Raw genomic sequence first — 19680 nt, 5'->3', positions numbered from 1 at the left:
TTGTTCCAGCGGACAATTAAAAATGATTATTTTAGGTTGCAAAGAAATATTCGAAGTAGGTAACATGACGTCGCCATGACATAGGTAATAATAAATTGTTAATAAAATCATACACTATATTGTTCTTTCAGTTAAACATCAGCAGTTACATTGATAAAATCAATATCATAATAATGAGGTCACTGACTACCCGGTAGTTACCTGTTGAACAAAAACTATATCTATGTACCTACATACATACAACTCAAACAAAATATTTTACCTTTACATACGTCATATTCACATTACATTAGCTATAATATTTATCACAATAAAATGGCGTCGGGTATCTTTGCGTTATTGGAATATCATTAATTTGCGTTAATAAATATTTTTAATCGCCCCAGAAGGCTGAAGTGTTGAAAGTGGATTTTTCTTATCACACGTAAAATCTGTTGACAATCAGCTGTTTTCTTTATTACATCTTGTAACTCTGTGTCTACCTGTCAAAATCCTTTCATCAGGTGGTTGTGAATAATCAATGTGCAATAATTGAGTAGTATAAACTATAATGGTAGGCAAAACAATGTTTATATTTATATTACACACATTTAGAAGGCTTCGAATGTTTCTTTGTTGTTCCAGACTTTATATAAACATAGATTACATTGGTGTAATGATGCCCAGATGTCCTGGGTCGTAATTCAAGGCCGTGTCCTGATTCTTCGTTCAAGCCGGCCCGGGAATATCCGAGCGCACTTTTTGAATGACCTGGAAATTTCGAGTAGAGTAGGGAAAATTATTTCCCCGGTCGCAGTCCGTTAACGTTCGATTTTCAAAACTACTAACAAAATGTATTATATTGACTTTCAGCTGGAAAGTGAATTGTCAAATGTCGACTTTCACGATACTTTCGAGTCGCTATTTCAAACCGGCACCGACCCTCTATCCGTACACCTTCAATCTTGCAACGAAGAATTTGCCGAAAGAACCGTAACAGAGGCCTGTGCAACAAGTGTTTCGAATACAAATAAAACTACAGAAGAAAATGCCAATACCGAAATAGAAAATGTTGGAGGTAGGTTTTGTGTTATTTATCGCCGATAAACAGTTATAAAAGATAAACAAAAAACTCTAGCAAACTTTCTTTCCAATTTATTTATTATCCATGTTTTCCTATTGTAATTAGAAATATCGGTACGAGTCGGTTATGGGGAAGCCAGCGGCAAACACATTTTGGAAATAGCCGATATACTGGATTATTTGTTAGGTTGGGTTAGTTTAGTTTTACATTCTTGAATTCATGAATTTTGCCCAAAATCTGCTATGACAATTAGCGCAGTTCCCGCCTGGCTTCCCCATAACCGAATTGTACTGAAATACCTAACAAATATTTAAAAATGAGTACCTATAGACCAGTGATTCCCAACGTGGAGCATATGCTCCACCGGGGGGGGGGCAATTTGAATGTTTCGGGGGGCAAAAAGATCATCTTGAAAATGATTTGAAGACAAAGCATAGCACAAGGATCGCACTAATTTTCTTTCGAGTTGTATTTAGGTATAATATATACAACGTAATATACTTACATATTTGCTTACGAAAGTTAAATTAAAAATAGTATTGCCTATGTGCATTTTTTATATAAAGCAATTATTTTTTTTTTAGAATTAGGACGTAACTATAAAATTTGGTAGGGGGGCATGGAGATTTTTGAAGCGTTGAAGTGGGGCTTGGCAGAAATAAGGTTGGGAAACACTGTACTATAGTATAGACCAACTTCTTTCTATATCAAGCAGTGGCGAAGGGTGGAGGTAGGCTGTTAAGATTCGACATAAATAGTGCACACTAAACTTTGTCAGTTGTACTTATTTGTTTTGCAGAAATTGCATGCAAGTAAGGCGATAACATGAATTAGGGCACGTAATATTGGGGTCCACCGAAGTTACTATTCATGGAAATTTTTTCAAAAGTGTCATGTTTTATTCATGGCAGTCAACTACGCAAAAAAGTGTCTCTAAACTTAGGTCGTTTTTTTATAGTACCGCATGACCATTTATCATTTTTTTTGGCAGAAAAAATTTGTCCCACGTAGACAATTATATTAAATACCCTTTTCTGTCGGCGGAGATGCTTTTCGATCCAATATTTGTTAATTTAAAGTTTGATATTTTCATACATTTCGATGCATTATTATCACACACTAAGCTTGGGTTAGGTTAGATTAGGTTGGGGTAAATTAGATTAGGTTACGTTAGGTTGGGTTGGGTTTAGTCTAAAAAGAATGTTATAAAAGGTCATGTGCGGCACCATTACCAAATTTTTGTGTTTAAAGTTAGTATAAAATATGAAAAACGGACACACAGATATTTTCATACATTTCGATGCAGCATTATCGCACACTAAGATTAGGTTAGGTTGGGTTTGGTCTATTAAGAAAGTTATGAAAGGTTATGAGGTCATCTACGGCACCATTACCGTTTTTTTGTGCTTCCTTCTCTTTCGTGTGAAGTCTTCATTTAAAATATGTTGGTATTGTATTGTATTTGGTTTTCATCGTGTATTCTGCCCACTTTTTTGCTGACAAGACATGAATTATTATCTCGTGAGAATGGATTCTGTAAAGAGCCCGAAACTTCTAACCAATAAGGATACACAGTGACAATACAAAATCCAAATAACCTACTTTCTTACTTTATTTAAAAAAAAAATTAAAACCCATATGCAACCTGGTTGGGAATCACTGTTTTAAGAGATGTTTCAGTTTCGCTATGTAGAAATAAAAGCACTCTTTGTTTTGATTTCAGATTATGAGTGTGTTATATGCGGCAAAATATTTGCCAAACCGAAGCAATATCATGGACATCTGAGGATTCATTCGAAAGACAAGCCATGGATGTGTTGTGAGTTACCTAGCAGTGTTGTCAATAAATATTTTTGTGCGCAGGGCCGATACTAGCAACTGCGAGATCCGATTTCAAGGCCCCCGGGTAGGATCCCCGACCGTTAAATTCTTTTCGAATGACAGATAACGTTTTTCGTCAATCGTTTACTTGAAAATTGTTTTTATTGTTTAATTCAATTTCGTTATTTTAATATAACATGTAATTGAAATGAAGCAATTTATCAGATACAGTGAACCCCTGATTTTACATATTTGAAGGAACTGCCAAAAAAAATTGTAAATGCAGGGTAAATTACGGATTGAAGATTTAAATAAAATATATTAATTATTCATGCAAATTGATTAGAGCATATTATGTCATAGCGTTCTTTCACCCTTTTTTGAGAATGTTTCCTTTCTTTTGAACTGATAATTTTTTTCTTTGCCGAATGGGCGTAAATTTTAGCGCATCGTAAATTGAAACTCTGCCTTTCTTGGTGGTGTGGCTAGTGTGTCTCTGATAATTATCTTAGGAATCGAGGGCATCCGTTATTTGTTCTCCCGAGGTGCAGAACTAAGCTGCCATTAGTAATGTCAATTGGGAGGGCAATAACTATGTTTAATCAAATCGCTTCGGATATTGATATATTCCTCTTACATGAGGGTGAATTTAGGTGGACATTGTTTTATGAGTTTTTAAGATAGGGTCGATCAACCTAGTTCACTCTGCGGGCTTCCGTGTATTCTTTTTTTTCCTAATTTATTATTGTATTATTTACTGACAATTACCCCGTATTTTTATTTAAAAAATTGTTAACACTTAATTTAATTAGTTAGTTAATTTGTCATGTTCATTATATGTAAAATAAATAAAATTTTAAATTTTAAATAAACTTAAACAACCGCATTGTATGTGATGTAACTGCAGCTATAACGTCTGTCTATAAATAGATCCCGCATCTGAATAAAATTAATTTGTAATTTGAATTGAATTTTAAATATCTTAAAGTAAAGTCTTTGATCTGAAGTGTTTCTGTAAACCGTTGAAGCTATTGTTTGCTGGTGTAATCCTTCTTCTAATTTCTTGGCCAATATCAATTGGAGAGTCAAATGATCAATGATACAATTGTATGGATGTATATTTTCCAGCGACCTGTGGAGAGAGTTTCACGAAGAAGTCGCAGGTGGCCCGGCACAAAAGGGTGACACACCTCAACACTTTTGACCCTCGATTCTTTTGCTCCGCTCCGCAGTGCAACAGATTCTTTGTTTCCTCGTCACTTCTGCAGTACCATGAACGACGCATGCACAATAGCGGAAGGTAAGGATTATGTTCTTGTTATGTGTGTATTCCTAACGGATAATACAGCAGTGGGGAAGAGTGGAAGGTAGGCTGTGGGTAACAGAAAAAAATGAAAAGCAATATTCACAGAACTTGAATTTACATTTTGTTTTATCGTCAGTATCTTACTGATACAATTTACTGAACATAAAAATATTATATTAAGGTTAGTCGGGGGAATATGCCTAATTTTTACTTTGATGGATTACTGTTATATATATACTGAGAATATTTTGAGTAAATTTGTAAATAAAGTACAACCAAAAAAATGGGTACTTCCTAGGTTTTATAAGCGTATTTTTTTAATTTAAAATTTAACAAGACCAACGGCTAGCATGTGTTCTCCGGTACTAATGACCGATCTTAAAAATGGTTACTGCACCGATATCTAGCGATGTACGAATAAATTATTTGAGCTTTGGCGTCTTCCCCCATTAGGCATATAACCCCGATTTACCTTATACTTTTTTATATATTTTACTAAAAGAAAAAAACCATGATGCATACCACATAGAGTTTACAAACCGAAACCGGTTGTCCGGGTAAACGTGCGTTTTTTAAATATCCAAAAGTCGGGTAATTGTACTCGACAAACCGGCCAAAATCTTGGCAGGTATGAGAATGAAAGAGACAATTAAATATAATGGAATAGATTGGCAACACACAACTTTACATTGTCAATAATACCTTACCTGTGTTTATTTATTATCCATGCCAATATACTAGGTCAGTTGGCTTGCATCTGGTCTTTGCAGAGTATATAGTTAAATTTCCGACTAAACGACTGTCCTTTCTGCTATGCACTATTAAAACTTAACTTAACTGGTTACTTATTACAAAATAAACCAAAAACCGGGTAGTATTTTTACCCCGGTTAATTGGATGGGCCAATTCCCACGGCTTGATTTGTCGATTTCGCTAACCTTGTTCTACTGCAAAGTACTGAGTTCCGATAAGTGGGGTTTGGAGGTGCAGTGTGTATGGACGAATGCGGTCTCCAAATGCTATATCGATGTAGACACGAAAATTGCCTCTGCGTTGCTTTCTGAGTAGGGTTTGGCAAGACGCACGCGAGTCTTGTCGTATGAGTGCCAAAAGTGCACTATTCTTTTCGGTTCACTGATGATTGGTTACAGTATTTCGTTAATTATTTGTTTTCAGGTCACATATTTGCAAAGTTTGTGGAATTGGATTTTTCAAGAGATCCTATTTGAAAGAGCATTCTGTCATTCATGAAGGTGATTATTTAATTTTTATATAATTGTGTTTATATTGTATCGGGCTCTAGAAGTTTGGCATTACTGGATATATGTTATATGTGGCAATGGTCATCGGTAGGCAGCCGTTTCCGTCTTTCCGGGGATTCTTAGCACCCTCTGCCTTCCCTTGCTGATTGCTGCCGTGATCAGTGTCAGGTTGGCTTCCGGAGAATAAACAGCTGAAATGGAGATTGGCGGGGCAGATTGCTCGCCGAAAGGACGCCCGCTGGACAAATGGCGTCATCCAATGGTACCCAAGGGGCACGAAACAGCCACAGGGTCGCCCTAAAAGCCGCTGGATTGACGAACTGATAAAGTTCGGCGGAAATACGTGGCAGCGAACGACACAGGACTGAGAGAGTTGGAAGAAGCTTGGGGAGGCCTTCATCCAGCAGTGGATTGACCCCGGCTGATGATATTGTATTGGAGGCCTTCACCCAGCGGTGGATCGTCCCTAGCTAATGATGATGATATATATAACAGTGGCAGGTGGTGGAGGTAGCCTGTTAAGATCCGACATAAATAGTGCACTCTAAACTTTATTAGTCATATTATGTTGTACGGTATATACCATTAAATTCATTTATATGTGTTAATTTTCCATGCTTTTCTATTATGACTTGGTTTACGCAGGGTTTAATTGAATTTTAAAAACTAACTAACACCATCTGCAATTTGTATTCTTAGTTTAATGAAAACAAATAAGTATCAATGATAAAGTTTAGTGTGCACTATTGATGTCGGATCTTCACAGCCACCTCTGCCATTGATGTATAATAATGTGATTGGATTTATTATATGAGAAGCTGCTTATGATTAATTATGGGGTTTGAGTACCCAAAGGATACGAGTGATATCCAAATAAAAAAAAATGTAGCCATGAATTTTCACTAGAAAAGAATAGAGACAAGTAAATGTATCCTTGCCTTTCTTTCATTTCTTTCCTATAATTAAATAATTAGGTTCCAATATCTGCGTATAGATGTTGTTAATTTAAAGTAACATATATTATTTAAATAATTTTAGTCTAACGTGTAAGTCCTCTCTCCTAGTATATGGTCCAACCCGAGATACATCTGTGCGTGAAAATAATATTCAAATGTTCTGTAAACAACTTCTTCTTTCGTCGCCGTATGTCTTATTTTCTCATTCTATATGAATATTAATTTTTAGATTTAAAATATCACCCGTGCAAAACCTGCGGAAAGTCTTTTACCAACATAACAAGTCTACAGACTCACGAACGCTCCCATTCTGTTGGGATACACAAGTGTGACCAGTGCTCGAAAACATTCAATCAGGTAAAGTCTTGGCAGTGTTTTATTCGTAATACCTATTGATCGTGTGGTGTGACCTGTAGTCGGCCAGCGATACTAATTTTTCAATACACATAATTTGGAACACCTCTTAGAAAAATATTTTGGTAATAAATAATTTAGTGGACTGTATTTGCTTAGGGTGGAATGGTGGACTGCGGAACTAGGGCACTAAGCTTTTGTTGGCGGTAGGCAGTCACTCATTTTTTATTTATAGTTGTATCACTATTTACTTAGATAGCTTTGGAGTTAACGGTCTTAGCAGGCGAACGGCTTAGATGTTCTTAAAACACCCTGTAGTTTGGTGTTTATTGTTTTAATGTTGGAGGGTACTTGTAGTTGTTGACAGTATTAAGGTCGATGAAGTACCAGAAGACACAGAAATTGTGAATTGTTAGAAATCAGGCCGTCAGTGCCATATAGCGAAGACTCCAACTAGGCGATTATTTAAAGTGTACTTTGTTAATAAAAATCATTTTTAATTGTTTATTGACGTATTTAAATTCTTAATCATATATATACGACATCTATCATTGGCAAATTAAATTGTTTTTATGGAATATATAAATATGTTAATATGCAATTAAACAATATTTTTCTTAAGGGGGGACATGCTCAGCGTAGGTCAAAATGGAACTTTTGTTCTATTTTCAAAGCATGATCCTGGACATACCTTAAACGTTGTAGATAATCTATTTATATAATTATGAAGCCTTATTATCCTTTATATTTATTTTAAACATTTGATGACTGCATAAAGTATTTTTATTACATAATATAAGTATTCTTTTAAACCTCTCGCTCTAATGTTTTAGAATATAGTCATATTTCAGTACATAAATGTGCAGTGGATTTATTAATTTTTAAACGCATTTATAAAACCATCAGTATAATTTATATCGACATTATTATAGTGAAATATTTACGATAAAAAATTATATTGATAATCTCTGTGATCCCAAATTTGACAAGAATTAGGCATTTTATTATTCAAAAAATGGGCAAGATTAACACATTTGAAGATAATTCTAAAGATACTGATTATAAGCTATGTCTTTGACCATTCAAGTGTCATAAACATCCTACGAATAATGATTGCTTTATAATAATTATTGACCTAAGAATAAGGTAGTGTTTTTTTGAAATACGCCATTTCTTTTGGCATTCCCCAGTGGTTAAGCTACAACATACGGCCGTAGCCATAAATTGACAAACTATAATTGAAGTAGGGATTAAAATGATGTTAACGCGTGTGTTTGAACATGTACCGTTTAAAAAAAAAAATTCGGTTAGGTTAGTTAGAAAAAAAGCTCCATTTTGACCCACGCTGAGCACGTCCGCCCTTAAGAAGGTAGGCTTTAAATAATCGCCTAGTATGGAGTCTTCGCCACTGATATACATACGGTCAAAACTTTGGATTAATATGAAATCCGTTTTTATATTTTTATTATTTAAATTAAGTACTAATTTAGTTAAATAAGTATTTAAGTTACTCGCAATTCATGCTTTTATCATGTTGACCCAGTCGCATACCGAAGTAATATTGAAATTGTACTTTTTTCAGGAGACGTTGTTGAAAACCCACAAACATGAGAAGCATGCCAATGGTGCAGAAGAAACACGCAGAAGTAGAGTCAGTCGACGATCTTTCTTAGGAAGTAAACCAAGACATTACGAAAGGTCCACTTCAAAACGGAATATTAAACAACCGCAGGACGCATTTTCAACGTAAGAAAGTTTGTATTTATTTATTTACCCAATTATTTCAAATTGACAAATTGAAACGCCGTGATGGCAGTGGCGAAGAGTGGAGGTAGGCTGTGGAAATCTGATATAAATAGTATACAGTTAAACTTTGTCAGTCATACTTATTTGTTTTCATTGAACTAATCATACAAATTGCAGATGATGTTGATTGATGATGATGCAGACACATTGATCGCCAACTAGTTTTACATAAAATAGTTAAAAAATGATTATTTGTTTCTAAGGTATTATTTGATAGGTTATGAAAGAATATAATGTTTTTTTTTAATTTTGATGATTTTTTTACGTAAATATTGGTTTTTATGATGTGCCGGCCCCATGTGTCCGTCGCGGCGCCAACAAGTTAATTTATTATAGTGCGCCGGGCCGGCCATTTCGCCGGTCACCTGTCCATATGTGTTGACGAGAGCATGGTGCCATTTCGAGGTCGAATTATATTTAAATTTAGATAGTATAATAAACAGAAAAGGCACAAATACGGAATAAAAGTTTTCAAATTGGGTAGTATAATACCTGGATACACATAAACTGGAAATATACGTATAGGTACATACATTATAATCATTTTTATAATTCAATTTTTTTATTATTTACATAATTTTTATAATCTATTTATTTTTTATATCAATAAAAACACATTTACAATTTAAAAAAAAAACTTTTTTTTCATTATGTACATTCTTTACATTAGTGAGCCTATATTTTGTGACTGGGAAGACATATTTTCAGGCCAAGTGGCAGTAATATACAGAAGGGCCATGCCGGTCACCGCGTATCGAAAAATTCACTGAGCGCGTGCCCGCCGGCGCTGTAGAAGTTCTAAGGTAGGTCTTCTTTGCCGGTCACCGGTGACCCCCATGGCGATTAACGTGTTAAAAATCAATTAAACCCTTCCTAGATACACACCATAATAGATATTAGGTAAAAAATATTCTTCTCTATAAAATTATCTAAAATTATGACATTAAATCATACATTTTATAGATTATTTTTTATCTTTTATGGGTTGATTTTGGCAGGGCTTAATCGAATTTTAAAAACCATCAGATCTCTACGGCCTACCTCCACTATGAGTGTTTGGTTTAGATGGGGTTTAATTGGTTTTGAAAACTTACCAGCGACGCCTGCAATTTGTATATGCAATGCAATGAAAACAAATAAGTATGACTGACAAAGTTTAGTGTGCACGTCGAAACTCCACAGCCTACCTCCACCCTTCGCCACTGTCTGATGGTGGTATTCATTGGAAGGGTACATCGTTTGTCGTTATGAATTTTTATTTTTACACCGGGCATAATGTTTGGAGAGTTTTAAACAGGGGGCTGTTGTTCGGATGGTTTTGTCCAGAACGTAATCAGTAGAAGTTACCTAATATGGTACTCATTAATAAATTTAATATTAAATTGATAAGTAAGAAGATCTTGTCTCTTCCCATGAGTAAATTTCTTTAGTGTTTATCACTCAGTATTCACCACATAAAAATTGTTTTTTGACATGTGTTACACTTAAGTACGTGGTGAGTTTCATCAACTATGTTTTTAGTTATGAAATAACTTTTACTAGGTTACTATAATTATTATAATATGAAATACAATAATGACTGCTTACTGAGTATTGTACTGTTTTATTTCATTTATAGAGACCAATTAAAGAACGCCGAACTCGGTGAAGGAGAATTCTCCGTACAAGATGATAAGGCACACACATTGTTGACGGAAGCGGACACGGCCGAGAACTGTATCGCTATCGAGAAAGAAGTCATCGAGGAGATATTTACGAGCCTCGAGAACTGTCCGCAAATGAAATACCTCGATAACGCTCCAGATAAAACTGAGTCGTCGTTTGACAGCTGCCGATTCTTCGATGACGACGAAATCTCCATCGAAACGGAAAAGATCATCGAAGAGTTGGATATAACGATAAAATCGAAGGGTGCCGGTGAAGCTATCCGAAAAGAAATCGCTCACGATTTAAATTGCGAGAAAAACGATTCTGGCATACCACCAACACCGTATGGTATGACTAATTTCGAATCGCTCGCGACCTTAGCTGTCGAAAATATCGATAATAATGAATATTTTAACGTCGACGATTTGAATCCGTCGTCGTTCAACGTCAGAGACATCACTCCCGAGCTAATCGGCGATAAACAAAATGATGCAGACAACGTTCAGATGATGTATAGTACGGATACAGGGACCAATTGTATTTTCTTCCATCACGAGTTGATAAATTTTCTTGAATCGACCGATGTTATACAAGACAGCGCGTCAGAAACGCAATCACTAATTGCGAATACGACCACTGACACTAAGGAAGAAAGAAACGATAAGGAGACGACTGTTAGCTTCGATAAGAATGATAATAAAAAGGCTGTCAAAAAACACTCAAGGCGTAAGAACAATCGTGACGTGACAGGCAAATCTTTATTGAACAATAATTGTAATTTTAATAGAAATTCTCGTAATAATTCTAAAAGTCTTAATAATATACTGAATATCAAAAGTGTTGTGACTGACGACAAGGCGGTAGAAGAAGTTGTAATTCCTAAACATATCGATAACGTCCAAAAGGTGAGGGCTCTGTCATATTTTTATTTTTTATATTTACCGAGTTGAGTGATGAAAGTAGTTAGCCAAAGTTTACACGAATTGACCTTTTCGTTGCACAATGATGGGTTGACTTTGTAATGATAATGACACCGTTATTTAAAGAAGACAAGCGGTTGCCATTTAAGGGTGCTATAGCACAACCAATATAATACCCCGTTTACACGTGCTTGGATTTACTGCTGACAGTACAAAATGTACGTGTAAACAAGTATTATCGTGAAGATTGCATGCATGTATCAAAAAAGTTCAGAAACTTCTGAATATTCACACGAAAATTGGACTGTGCAATATTTTCAGTAGAACAGTAGTAGCGAACCTGGCGGTAAAAAAATGGACTCACCGCGCAGAGACTCATTTTGAGGTTAACTGATTTTCTTCTTCTTGTTGAAGCTGAGGTTGAAGTTGAAGTTGTCTGATGCGATGTTGTCATTTTATGGTACCTACTATTTGACAGGTAGTGAAAATCGGTTAACCTCAAAATTCGTTCGTAGTTGGTTTTTTGGCCGGCAGGTTCGTTACTATCATTCTACTGCGCAGGCGCAGATCGCAGATCAAAAAACTCTCAACTGTCACATGAAAGCTCAGAAGTTTCTGAACTTTTTTGATTCATGCATGCAATCTTGGAACTGCAGGATAATACATGTTTACACATACATTTTCTTGTTATGGCGGCAATAACACGTACTTTCAGCAGTAAATCCACCCATTTACGTGTAAATGAAGTGTTACTCTTGAAGAATGAGATTGGCGAGACAGTCACCACTTTATGTGTATCTGTATCGCGATAGTTTAAAATACACACTATTGGTGCCAGTAAATCCATGCTCGTGTACAGACGCTAGAAGAACGCTTACGGACAGTGGAGAGCATAAATTTATAGTCAACTACTCTACTGCAAATGTACAACTATATTTTATTATATACATACATATTATTAGTAGCGATGTGCATAGTGCTTCATGTAAATCTAAAAAATAATTTGATTAATTTTTTATAAATGTTTATTTGTTTAAGGAACCTCCGGACACGGATAATTTATCGGAGAATCCTCAAAATCTAGTTGATAAACAAGAAGTGGTTCATCTTCAACTCTTCGCGACAGACGATGTGGACACTTTCGTAATAAGCATCAACAGTGATCTGGAAGCCAGTACCATTCAGAGACTGATCAAAGACGGAGTTCTGACCATAGATATCAATGAAGAAGACGAGGAAGCGGAAGAGGCAGATAAAGACATAGACAATCAGTTGATAAGCGCAGAGTTCTTAGATACGACGACGTGCGATACGATATTTAAGAACGTCGAACAGTTATTCGACGATACGATTAGTTTGGCCGGGGACGATTGTCAACCGTTGTCGCAAAAAATGTCAAATGATTGTCAAATTATGTCACCTGACTGCCAAATAGTGTCACCGGATTGTGAAATAGTATCGGACGATTGTGGAGCAATATCGCAAGATTGTCAACCGATGTCACAAGCATCTCAAACATCGTCGAACGATTGTCAAATAATATCACCTGACTGTCGAATAGAGTCACCCGATTGTCAAATAATATCAGACGATTATAAAGTGATTTCACAAGACTGTCAAAAAAGAGCTCAAGAATCTCGACTGATGTCACCAGATTGTCAAGTAATATCACCAGATTGTCAAGTAATGTCACCAGATTGTCAAATAATCTCATACGATTCTCAAACAGTGATGGAAGATAGTCGAGCAGTGTCGCGTGTTTCTCAAACACCCGAACGTCAAATAATAGCACTCGACAGCCAAACAATGACGCATGATTTTAATTTTAATAACCTAACTGAAGTGGACATAAAAGCACTCAATGATCCTGGTGTGAAATGTGACAATCAAAAAGACGACTCAAAAAAAAACAAAACGGTGAACAGAAGAGTGTACGTGTGTCGAATTTGTGATAAGATTTTTAACAAAAAAGACAATTTTCAATCTCATATGGGTTAGTATTAATATATTTTTTAATCAACGTTGAATTAAGGCCTTTCCTAGCTTCTTCCACCAGGCGCGCACGCAAGGGGGCCAGCAGCTTTGTTCAAACTTGCAGCGAATGTTCCAAAACATGGTTGTATCAGCGATAGATGACATCTCTATGGTCTTATTGAATTTTAAAAATTAACTAACACCATCTGCAATTTGTATTTTTAGTTCAATGAAAACAAATAAGTTTGACTGACAATGTTTAGGTGGTGTAGTATGGTGGATGTAGGGTGTGCCATTTTGTTGGCATTCTTTGTTGTTGAATCCGTTGATTATTGACTGTTTCAGGAAGCCACGATGGTGGTCCCAAGCGCCATAAATGCGAAGACTGCAATCAGAAGTTCTCTTGGCGGACGACATTGACACGTCACAAGTCGGCCAAACACGGACCGAGGACCACCTGCCCGTATTGCTCGGCGTCTTACACGACTTCGTCACAGGTGAGACATCATAACCGTCAGCTTGGACCAAACCACTGCCACGCGAAGTTTCATATAGCTCCTTCCGCTCTTATCGGTCTCACACTTGATGGGTTCGTTCATGCAGCTGATTTTAGGACGGTTTTAGGATAATTTTGTGTCCCTCGTATCATCCAAATGCATGATGAAAAAGTGACCGGCTTTTTCATCATGCATTTGGATGAAAATTTCGAAAAATGCTTTATGTATTTATGTATTTGGATTGTCTTAAATTAACAAAAAAAGAGATTCTTCCAAATCGTTGATAATTTTCTACAAACACGTACATCAATTTTTGGCAGTTTTGAGTTATTTGATGTAATGAATTCAGAATTTGAATACGCACATATTCCACTAACAAGTATCTCAAAATATACTTAATATATAATATATATAATAGCAATTACAAAAAAACATATCACAATAAAAGACTCCGACCAATGATTTTACTGAAGTTCTTTCTCGCAAGTCAATATACGTGTTTACTGAAGTAATATTGTGGAATGATTCACAGTAAAGTTGTAACACATTCTTGTATCTTCGACAATATGACTGATCGGTCGAAAGTATAGTGATAGGTTGAAGAAACACAACATTTTTTCATGAAATTATGTCTAACTATACTAAATAGATATTTCATAGAAGAATTTTTTTTTCTGAATTAAAAACTGAGAGAATAAAGTTGTTTTATGCCTCTCCTGAAAAGTTGTGTTTTTTTAGATACGTGTAGAAAAGACACGACAAAATGTAGTTACTATGGAATTCTTCCAGGTTCAGCAGCATATTCACCAAGTTCATCTCCAGAAGAAGAAACACATGTGCAACTTCCCTGACTGTGGACAGGCCTTCTTCAAGAGCTCGTATCTCAAGATACATCGCAGGTCCAAATCAATTGTACTAATAGACAGTAGTAATAGACATTCGGATTAATATTTCAATGATATCTTCAATGTTAATTTCTAAGCTTATTTACTAAGCTAGCGCCATCTGGATGCCAGGACAACTAGACCCTTGCCATGTTGGTGCTAGTGTAAAGTTGGGGCAATGATTTGAGTTACCCTATCTCCACCTGTCATGTATATGTAGCTGCGATTTGTGCACGGCCACCTTTTATGATGCTATAAAACGGGTCAGAATGAAAAGATTTTAATACCACTCTTTGTCCCGAAACGAAGCTGCACAGGACTGATGTAGCAACCATGCACATTGGTGCTAAAAGAAAATAAAAAAAGAATCTTGACTTGCTCTGCCGTCATTTATCTTTAGTGACATTGAGTGTCCGTATAATAAAACTCTACCGAAACAGGAGTCAGGACAGTCAGGAGTTGAAAGTGAATCTAAGGAGGGATCGGAATTATTCCGTCCTCCAAATGATCCAGCAAATTTTTCATATGCCTCAAAGTTGGTCTTGGTTGATATCAAGTCGGTGTGGCCAATTGAGCCCGTGTGTGGACGGACCCTATCAAACAGCTCCGCTCGGTTGGATCCCATCAGTGGGCAGTCGTGCCTGTATCTGCATTCCGGCCCATATCCTATCAAACGAAAACGACATTCCCAACCTTTTTTGTTTGGCGGAGCCCTTGAAACGTTTTGTAAATCTCAGGGAACCCTTGCATGATTTACACATATTCAGTGTCAGAGACGCACGGCCATTGTGGGCAGGTTATTGTATACCTGACACGAACGTCAGCAAATCAACGGCGTCCAAATGCATATGCCACAATACATTTTCGACTTCAATTGATTATCTTTAGTAAATAACTAATAACCCACGATGGCTGCACAGCTTAAGCGTCGGCCTATAGCATTGTGAGTCACAGGTTCGAATCCTGGGTCTGGCAAGCATACATATTGTTTTTCAATTTCTGTATGAGTCAGAAGTATGCACCTAATAGGTTGAGCAAGTGGACATCCATTTCTCATAAAAACAAAATCTTTTAATGCACACCTAAACTTTGTATAGGCCCATATGATCTTATTAGGATCGGACATGGTCAAAAAGAAAAAAAAAACTAAAAAATTATAATTGTTTAACTGACCGATATTTTGTCAGATTTGCAAAGCGAAATGGTTTTCAACTAATATAATCATTACGCTAAGTCAGTGTTTCCCAAAGTGTGGTATGCGTACCCCCTGGGGTATGGGAAGAGATTGGTGAGGGTACGCGCTGCACCGGGCCTTGGGTGCGCCTGGTGCATCAAGCATTAGTACAACATCGATACAACAATATCCATGCTAGAAGGTTTATCGCATGCGGAAGGGAAGAAGAACAATTGTTGGAATTAGCTTCAGACGGATTCTTGAAAAACAAATATAAGGAGTGTACTTTAACATCATTCTGGTTGCAAATGCAACATGTGTATCCAGTTTTAACAGAGAAAGTCCTGAAATACAATTTGCCTTTTCCAACTTCATATCTATGTGAAGTTGCTTATTCAGCATTTATATCATTAAGTCAAAAAAAAAGGAACAGACTTTTCGATGTGGAACCGCATCTCAGATTAAAATTAATAACCAGGGAACCAAATTTGGATGATCGGTCATCTCAACATAAACAATTTCATCCTTCTCATTAATTATAATGAATGTTATTTATAATATAACTTTTATTTATATTTTATTATGAATGAATTTTATTTTTCGTTTATTATTATTATGTTTATGTATTAAAAACGAAAAAATAAATATATTTTGATTGTTATTAAAGTATTGTTGTTTTTATTTAATAAAACGCATTTTTTTTGTAGTATTTATTCCACTTTTAATCAATAGATTAGGACCGGTTTCGTCCGCCTCAAAGGGACATTTTCAACTGAAAATTTCAGGTCATTTTCAGTTGAAAATGTCCCACTGAGGCGGATGAAACCAGTCCTAATCTATTGATTAAAAGTGGAATAAGTACTACAAAAAAAATGCGTTTTATTAAATAAAAACAACAATAAAATGCAGTTGCACCATGAATTGACAGTTAACAAAATAAAAAAAATGTTATTAAAGTACCTATATTATGCATTTTTTTTTTGACGAGGGGTACTCAGTGTTACAAAAATTATAGAAGGTGTACACAGATGTCAAAAGATTGGGAAACACTGCGCTAAGTAGTCAGCTGCACTTTCTTTGTTTAGGATCCGCTCCGTCTACAAAGGAAGGTTTTCTTTGATGTCTCTGGTGCTATACCAACATTGACATTATTATATTTTCATTTTTGCAGAACTCACACCAATGAACGTCCCTACAATTGCGAATTGTGTGGAGTATCTTTTTCTTTTTCGTCACACCGGTTACGTCATGAGCGTATACACTACACTCCGCCGCCGTTACATGGACAAAGGTGAATTTTACGCACATGCAAGATTATGTACATACTATTTTTTTAATGAAATCTTGTACACGAGGTCTGTTCATAAAGTATCCGGCCTTTGACTTGTCCCTTTGACGTCTGAAATCTTATTCGTTAAAACAGTCTGCTTCGAATTGCAGCTAGTGATCTCGCAATTCTTGGAAGCATTTCTGGAATGCCTGTTTGGGAATAAACCGTCATGTTTCTCATGATTAAAATCCGGTCCAGTCCAGCCTGGCACCTATATTTCTTGAAGAGTTTTTCTATTAGGAATGTTTCTGATGAATGTCTGGGACTCAAGATTGTACTCAGTCAAAACCAAATGCCATTTATTCGATGCTTGCATTTTGATTGTACTGCTTTACGGTAACGAATCATGTCACCTAACGAAGGTTCAGAGCAACCGTTTATTGAGCTTCGAAAATAGATGTTTGCAACGGATACTGGGAGTGCGGTGGAAATTTCTTTAAGGGTAACGAGGAGATAAGAGAACGCACCAAGCAACCTCTCATTACGCTGAGAGTGAAAAGGACGTTGGACCTAGCTCGGCCACATGCTGCTGATGCCAGAAGAGAACGTCAACCTGACTTGCCTGTTCGTCAAGTCGTCCAGATTTCGGCGTCCTGGAAGACTGCTAAATACTATTTATATAGCCTATACAACGGAGCTACAGGATGCTGGTATGATCTGAAACGATGCAAGAAGACTGGCTAGCGACCAGGATTCTTAGAGGCGCCGTGTGGTGTACATATGATCCAACTAAGTGGCAGATATGGCCGAAGCAGATGTTTCTAATGTGACTCCGAATTATGTATGTTATTGCTTATATACCATTGAATCACGTGTCCGGAAATTTGTACACCCACGGTGGCTGCGCGGCTTAAGCGTTGGACTATCACGCCGTGGGTCTCAGGTTCGAATCCTGGGTCTGACAAGTACACATATTGTTTTTCAATTTGTGTGAGTCAGGGTGTGGACCTAATAGGTTGAGCAAGTGGCTGACATCCATTTCTCGTAAAAAACAAAATCTGTTAATACAAAACTCTCTACCCTGTTATCCTATTAGGATCGGACATGGTCGGAATGCAGTTCGCCGTATCACACTTCACCGTGAAATGTTGTAGCGGAAATATATGGTTTTATATTAAAGACCATCCAACCTCTTTGAGTCGTATAGTACTGACATAAAATTCATGTCTAAATAAAACACTGTTCCTGTCGGTTTATAGGAAGCCAGCGGCAAACAAATTTTGAAAATAGCCAATATACTGGATTTTAGGTTAGGTTAAGTTAGGTTAGGTTTTCTTTCTTGAATTCAATATTGAGAAAATCATTTCCGATAAGAATGCTCACGGTGAACTGTGCTATGGTGAAATTTAATACATATACAATTTACATGTAACCATTGAATTTAGGATATTATAATATTGGGCATAAGAAAAATTACGTTGGATATAAATATAATAATATAACATACATAATTTTATTTTGAAAAACACTTTCGAGAAAATATATTATAACCAATAGAAAAAATCTTTTTGAAAAAAGTAAAACACCCGGCAGGAATTGAAATTATGTATGTTCAATAATTAGAATGGTACATAAAAGAAATAGCTAATTACAAATAATAATATAATGTTTGTTTCTTTTTTTTTCAGGATTTTACGATGTAATCAGTTGGATTTGACCAAGAATATCGTGACGAGCCAGTGGAATATCAAAAGCCATTGAGTAACTTGAGTTGTTAACGGAACCTCATCTGACCTGTCCTCTCTTTTTGTCATCGTGATACATATCATAATGCGTGAGACGTGAATACGACGCAAACGTGTCATCGAATGGCCACTTATCGAAGCTACACACACTACTGCATCCTTTTATTAACAACTCTCCTCTTCAGATTTCCAGTCGGTGACTGAGTTAAAATACAGTAAAACTTCGCCAGTAAGAACATTGATAATTCGAAATTCGCCGTAATTCGAAATTTTCGCGAAAAAAAAGTCCCTTGAACATTATTTACATATAAAACCATACCTTCAATTCGAAATGATTTCATAGTCCTGGCATATAAAAATATTTAGCCAGTCCAGCCACTGAAAATTGCGACAGACTTTTCTTAAAACATCAAAGATTACTTATTTTTTGAAGGTAATAAAAATAATCCTGACATTTTATGACCCAATTTGGTCTATGATCGGAAACGAAATTAATGAAAATCAAAAAAAAAAATTTTTTTTTAAAATTTTAATATTTTTCCCCTATACATTTTATATTTCGTAATTCGAATTTTTTTTCAATTGTCGGTCCCATGGAATTCGTATTAACGAGGTTTTACTGTAGTTAGTTATCACAGATATCGATGTTATGTGTTTTTTTAACATATCGTCGCTTAAGAAATAACACCGCGGAAGTCAATTAATTAAAATTTTCAGGGGCAAACAAAAACCATCCAAAACCAATTTTTTGAGACGGTTTTTGTTTGCCCCTGAAAATTTTAATTAATTGACTTCCGCGGTGTTGTTTCTTAAGCGACGATATGTGCTATTATGACACAAATGCGATCTATGTGTCATAGAATTAACAAGATATAAGGACTTGGCACTGAACTGAACCAAAGAAATGACGCTACCTTGTGCTCGCTATGTGATCTGAAGGTCCAAATTTTCTATACTTAATGTCAGTATTATTTTATGTCATATTTATTTGATAGGTAATA

General features: G+C 36.0%; 1 protein-coding gene across 1 annotated transcript; it reads left to right on the top strand.

The window, feature by feature from the left end:
• Nucleotides 1-281: 281 nt before the first annotated feature.
• Nucleotides 282-19182, top strand: LOC147069795 (uncharacterized). Its single transcript, XM_085950543.1, has 13 exons — nucleotides 282-553; nucleotides 853-1057; nucleotides 2787-2882; nucleotides 4013-4184; nucleotides 5367-5443; nucleotides 6638-6765; nucleotides 8345-8508; nucleotides 10187-11120; nucleotides 12174-13128; nucleotides 13455-13606; nucleotides 14396-14505; nucleotides 16836-16955; nucleotides 18623-19182. Exons 1-13 carry the CDS (start codon nucleotides 551-553, stop codon nucleotides 18693-18695), a joined length of 3189 nt encoding a protein of 1062 aa, XP_085806669.1. The 5' UTR covers nucleotides 282-550; the 3' UTR covers nucleotides 18696-19182.
• The last annotated feature ends 498 nt before the right edge of the window (nucleotides 19183-19680 follow it).

This window comes from Rhyacophila brunnea, unplaced genomic scaffold (assembly GCF_057557595.1).
Source record: "Rhyacophila brunnea isolate RB1 unplaced genomic scaffold, BYU_Rbru_1.0 scaffold_23, whole genome shotgun sequence".
Classification (NCBI taxonomy): Eukaryota; Metazoa; Arthropoda; class Insecta; order Trichoptera; family Rhyacophilidae; genus Rhyacophila; species Rhyacophila brunnea.
The sequence above is the reverse complement of the archived record's forward strand: the minus strand, read 5'-3'. Positions and strand labels throughout refer to the sequence as shown.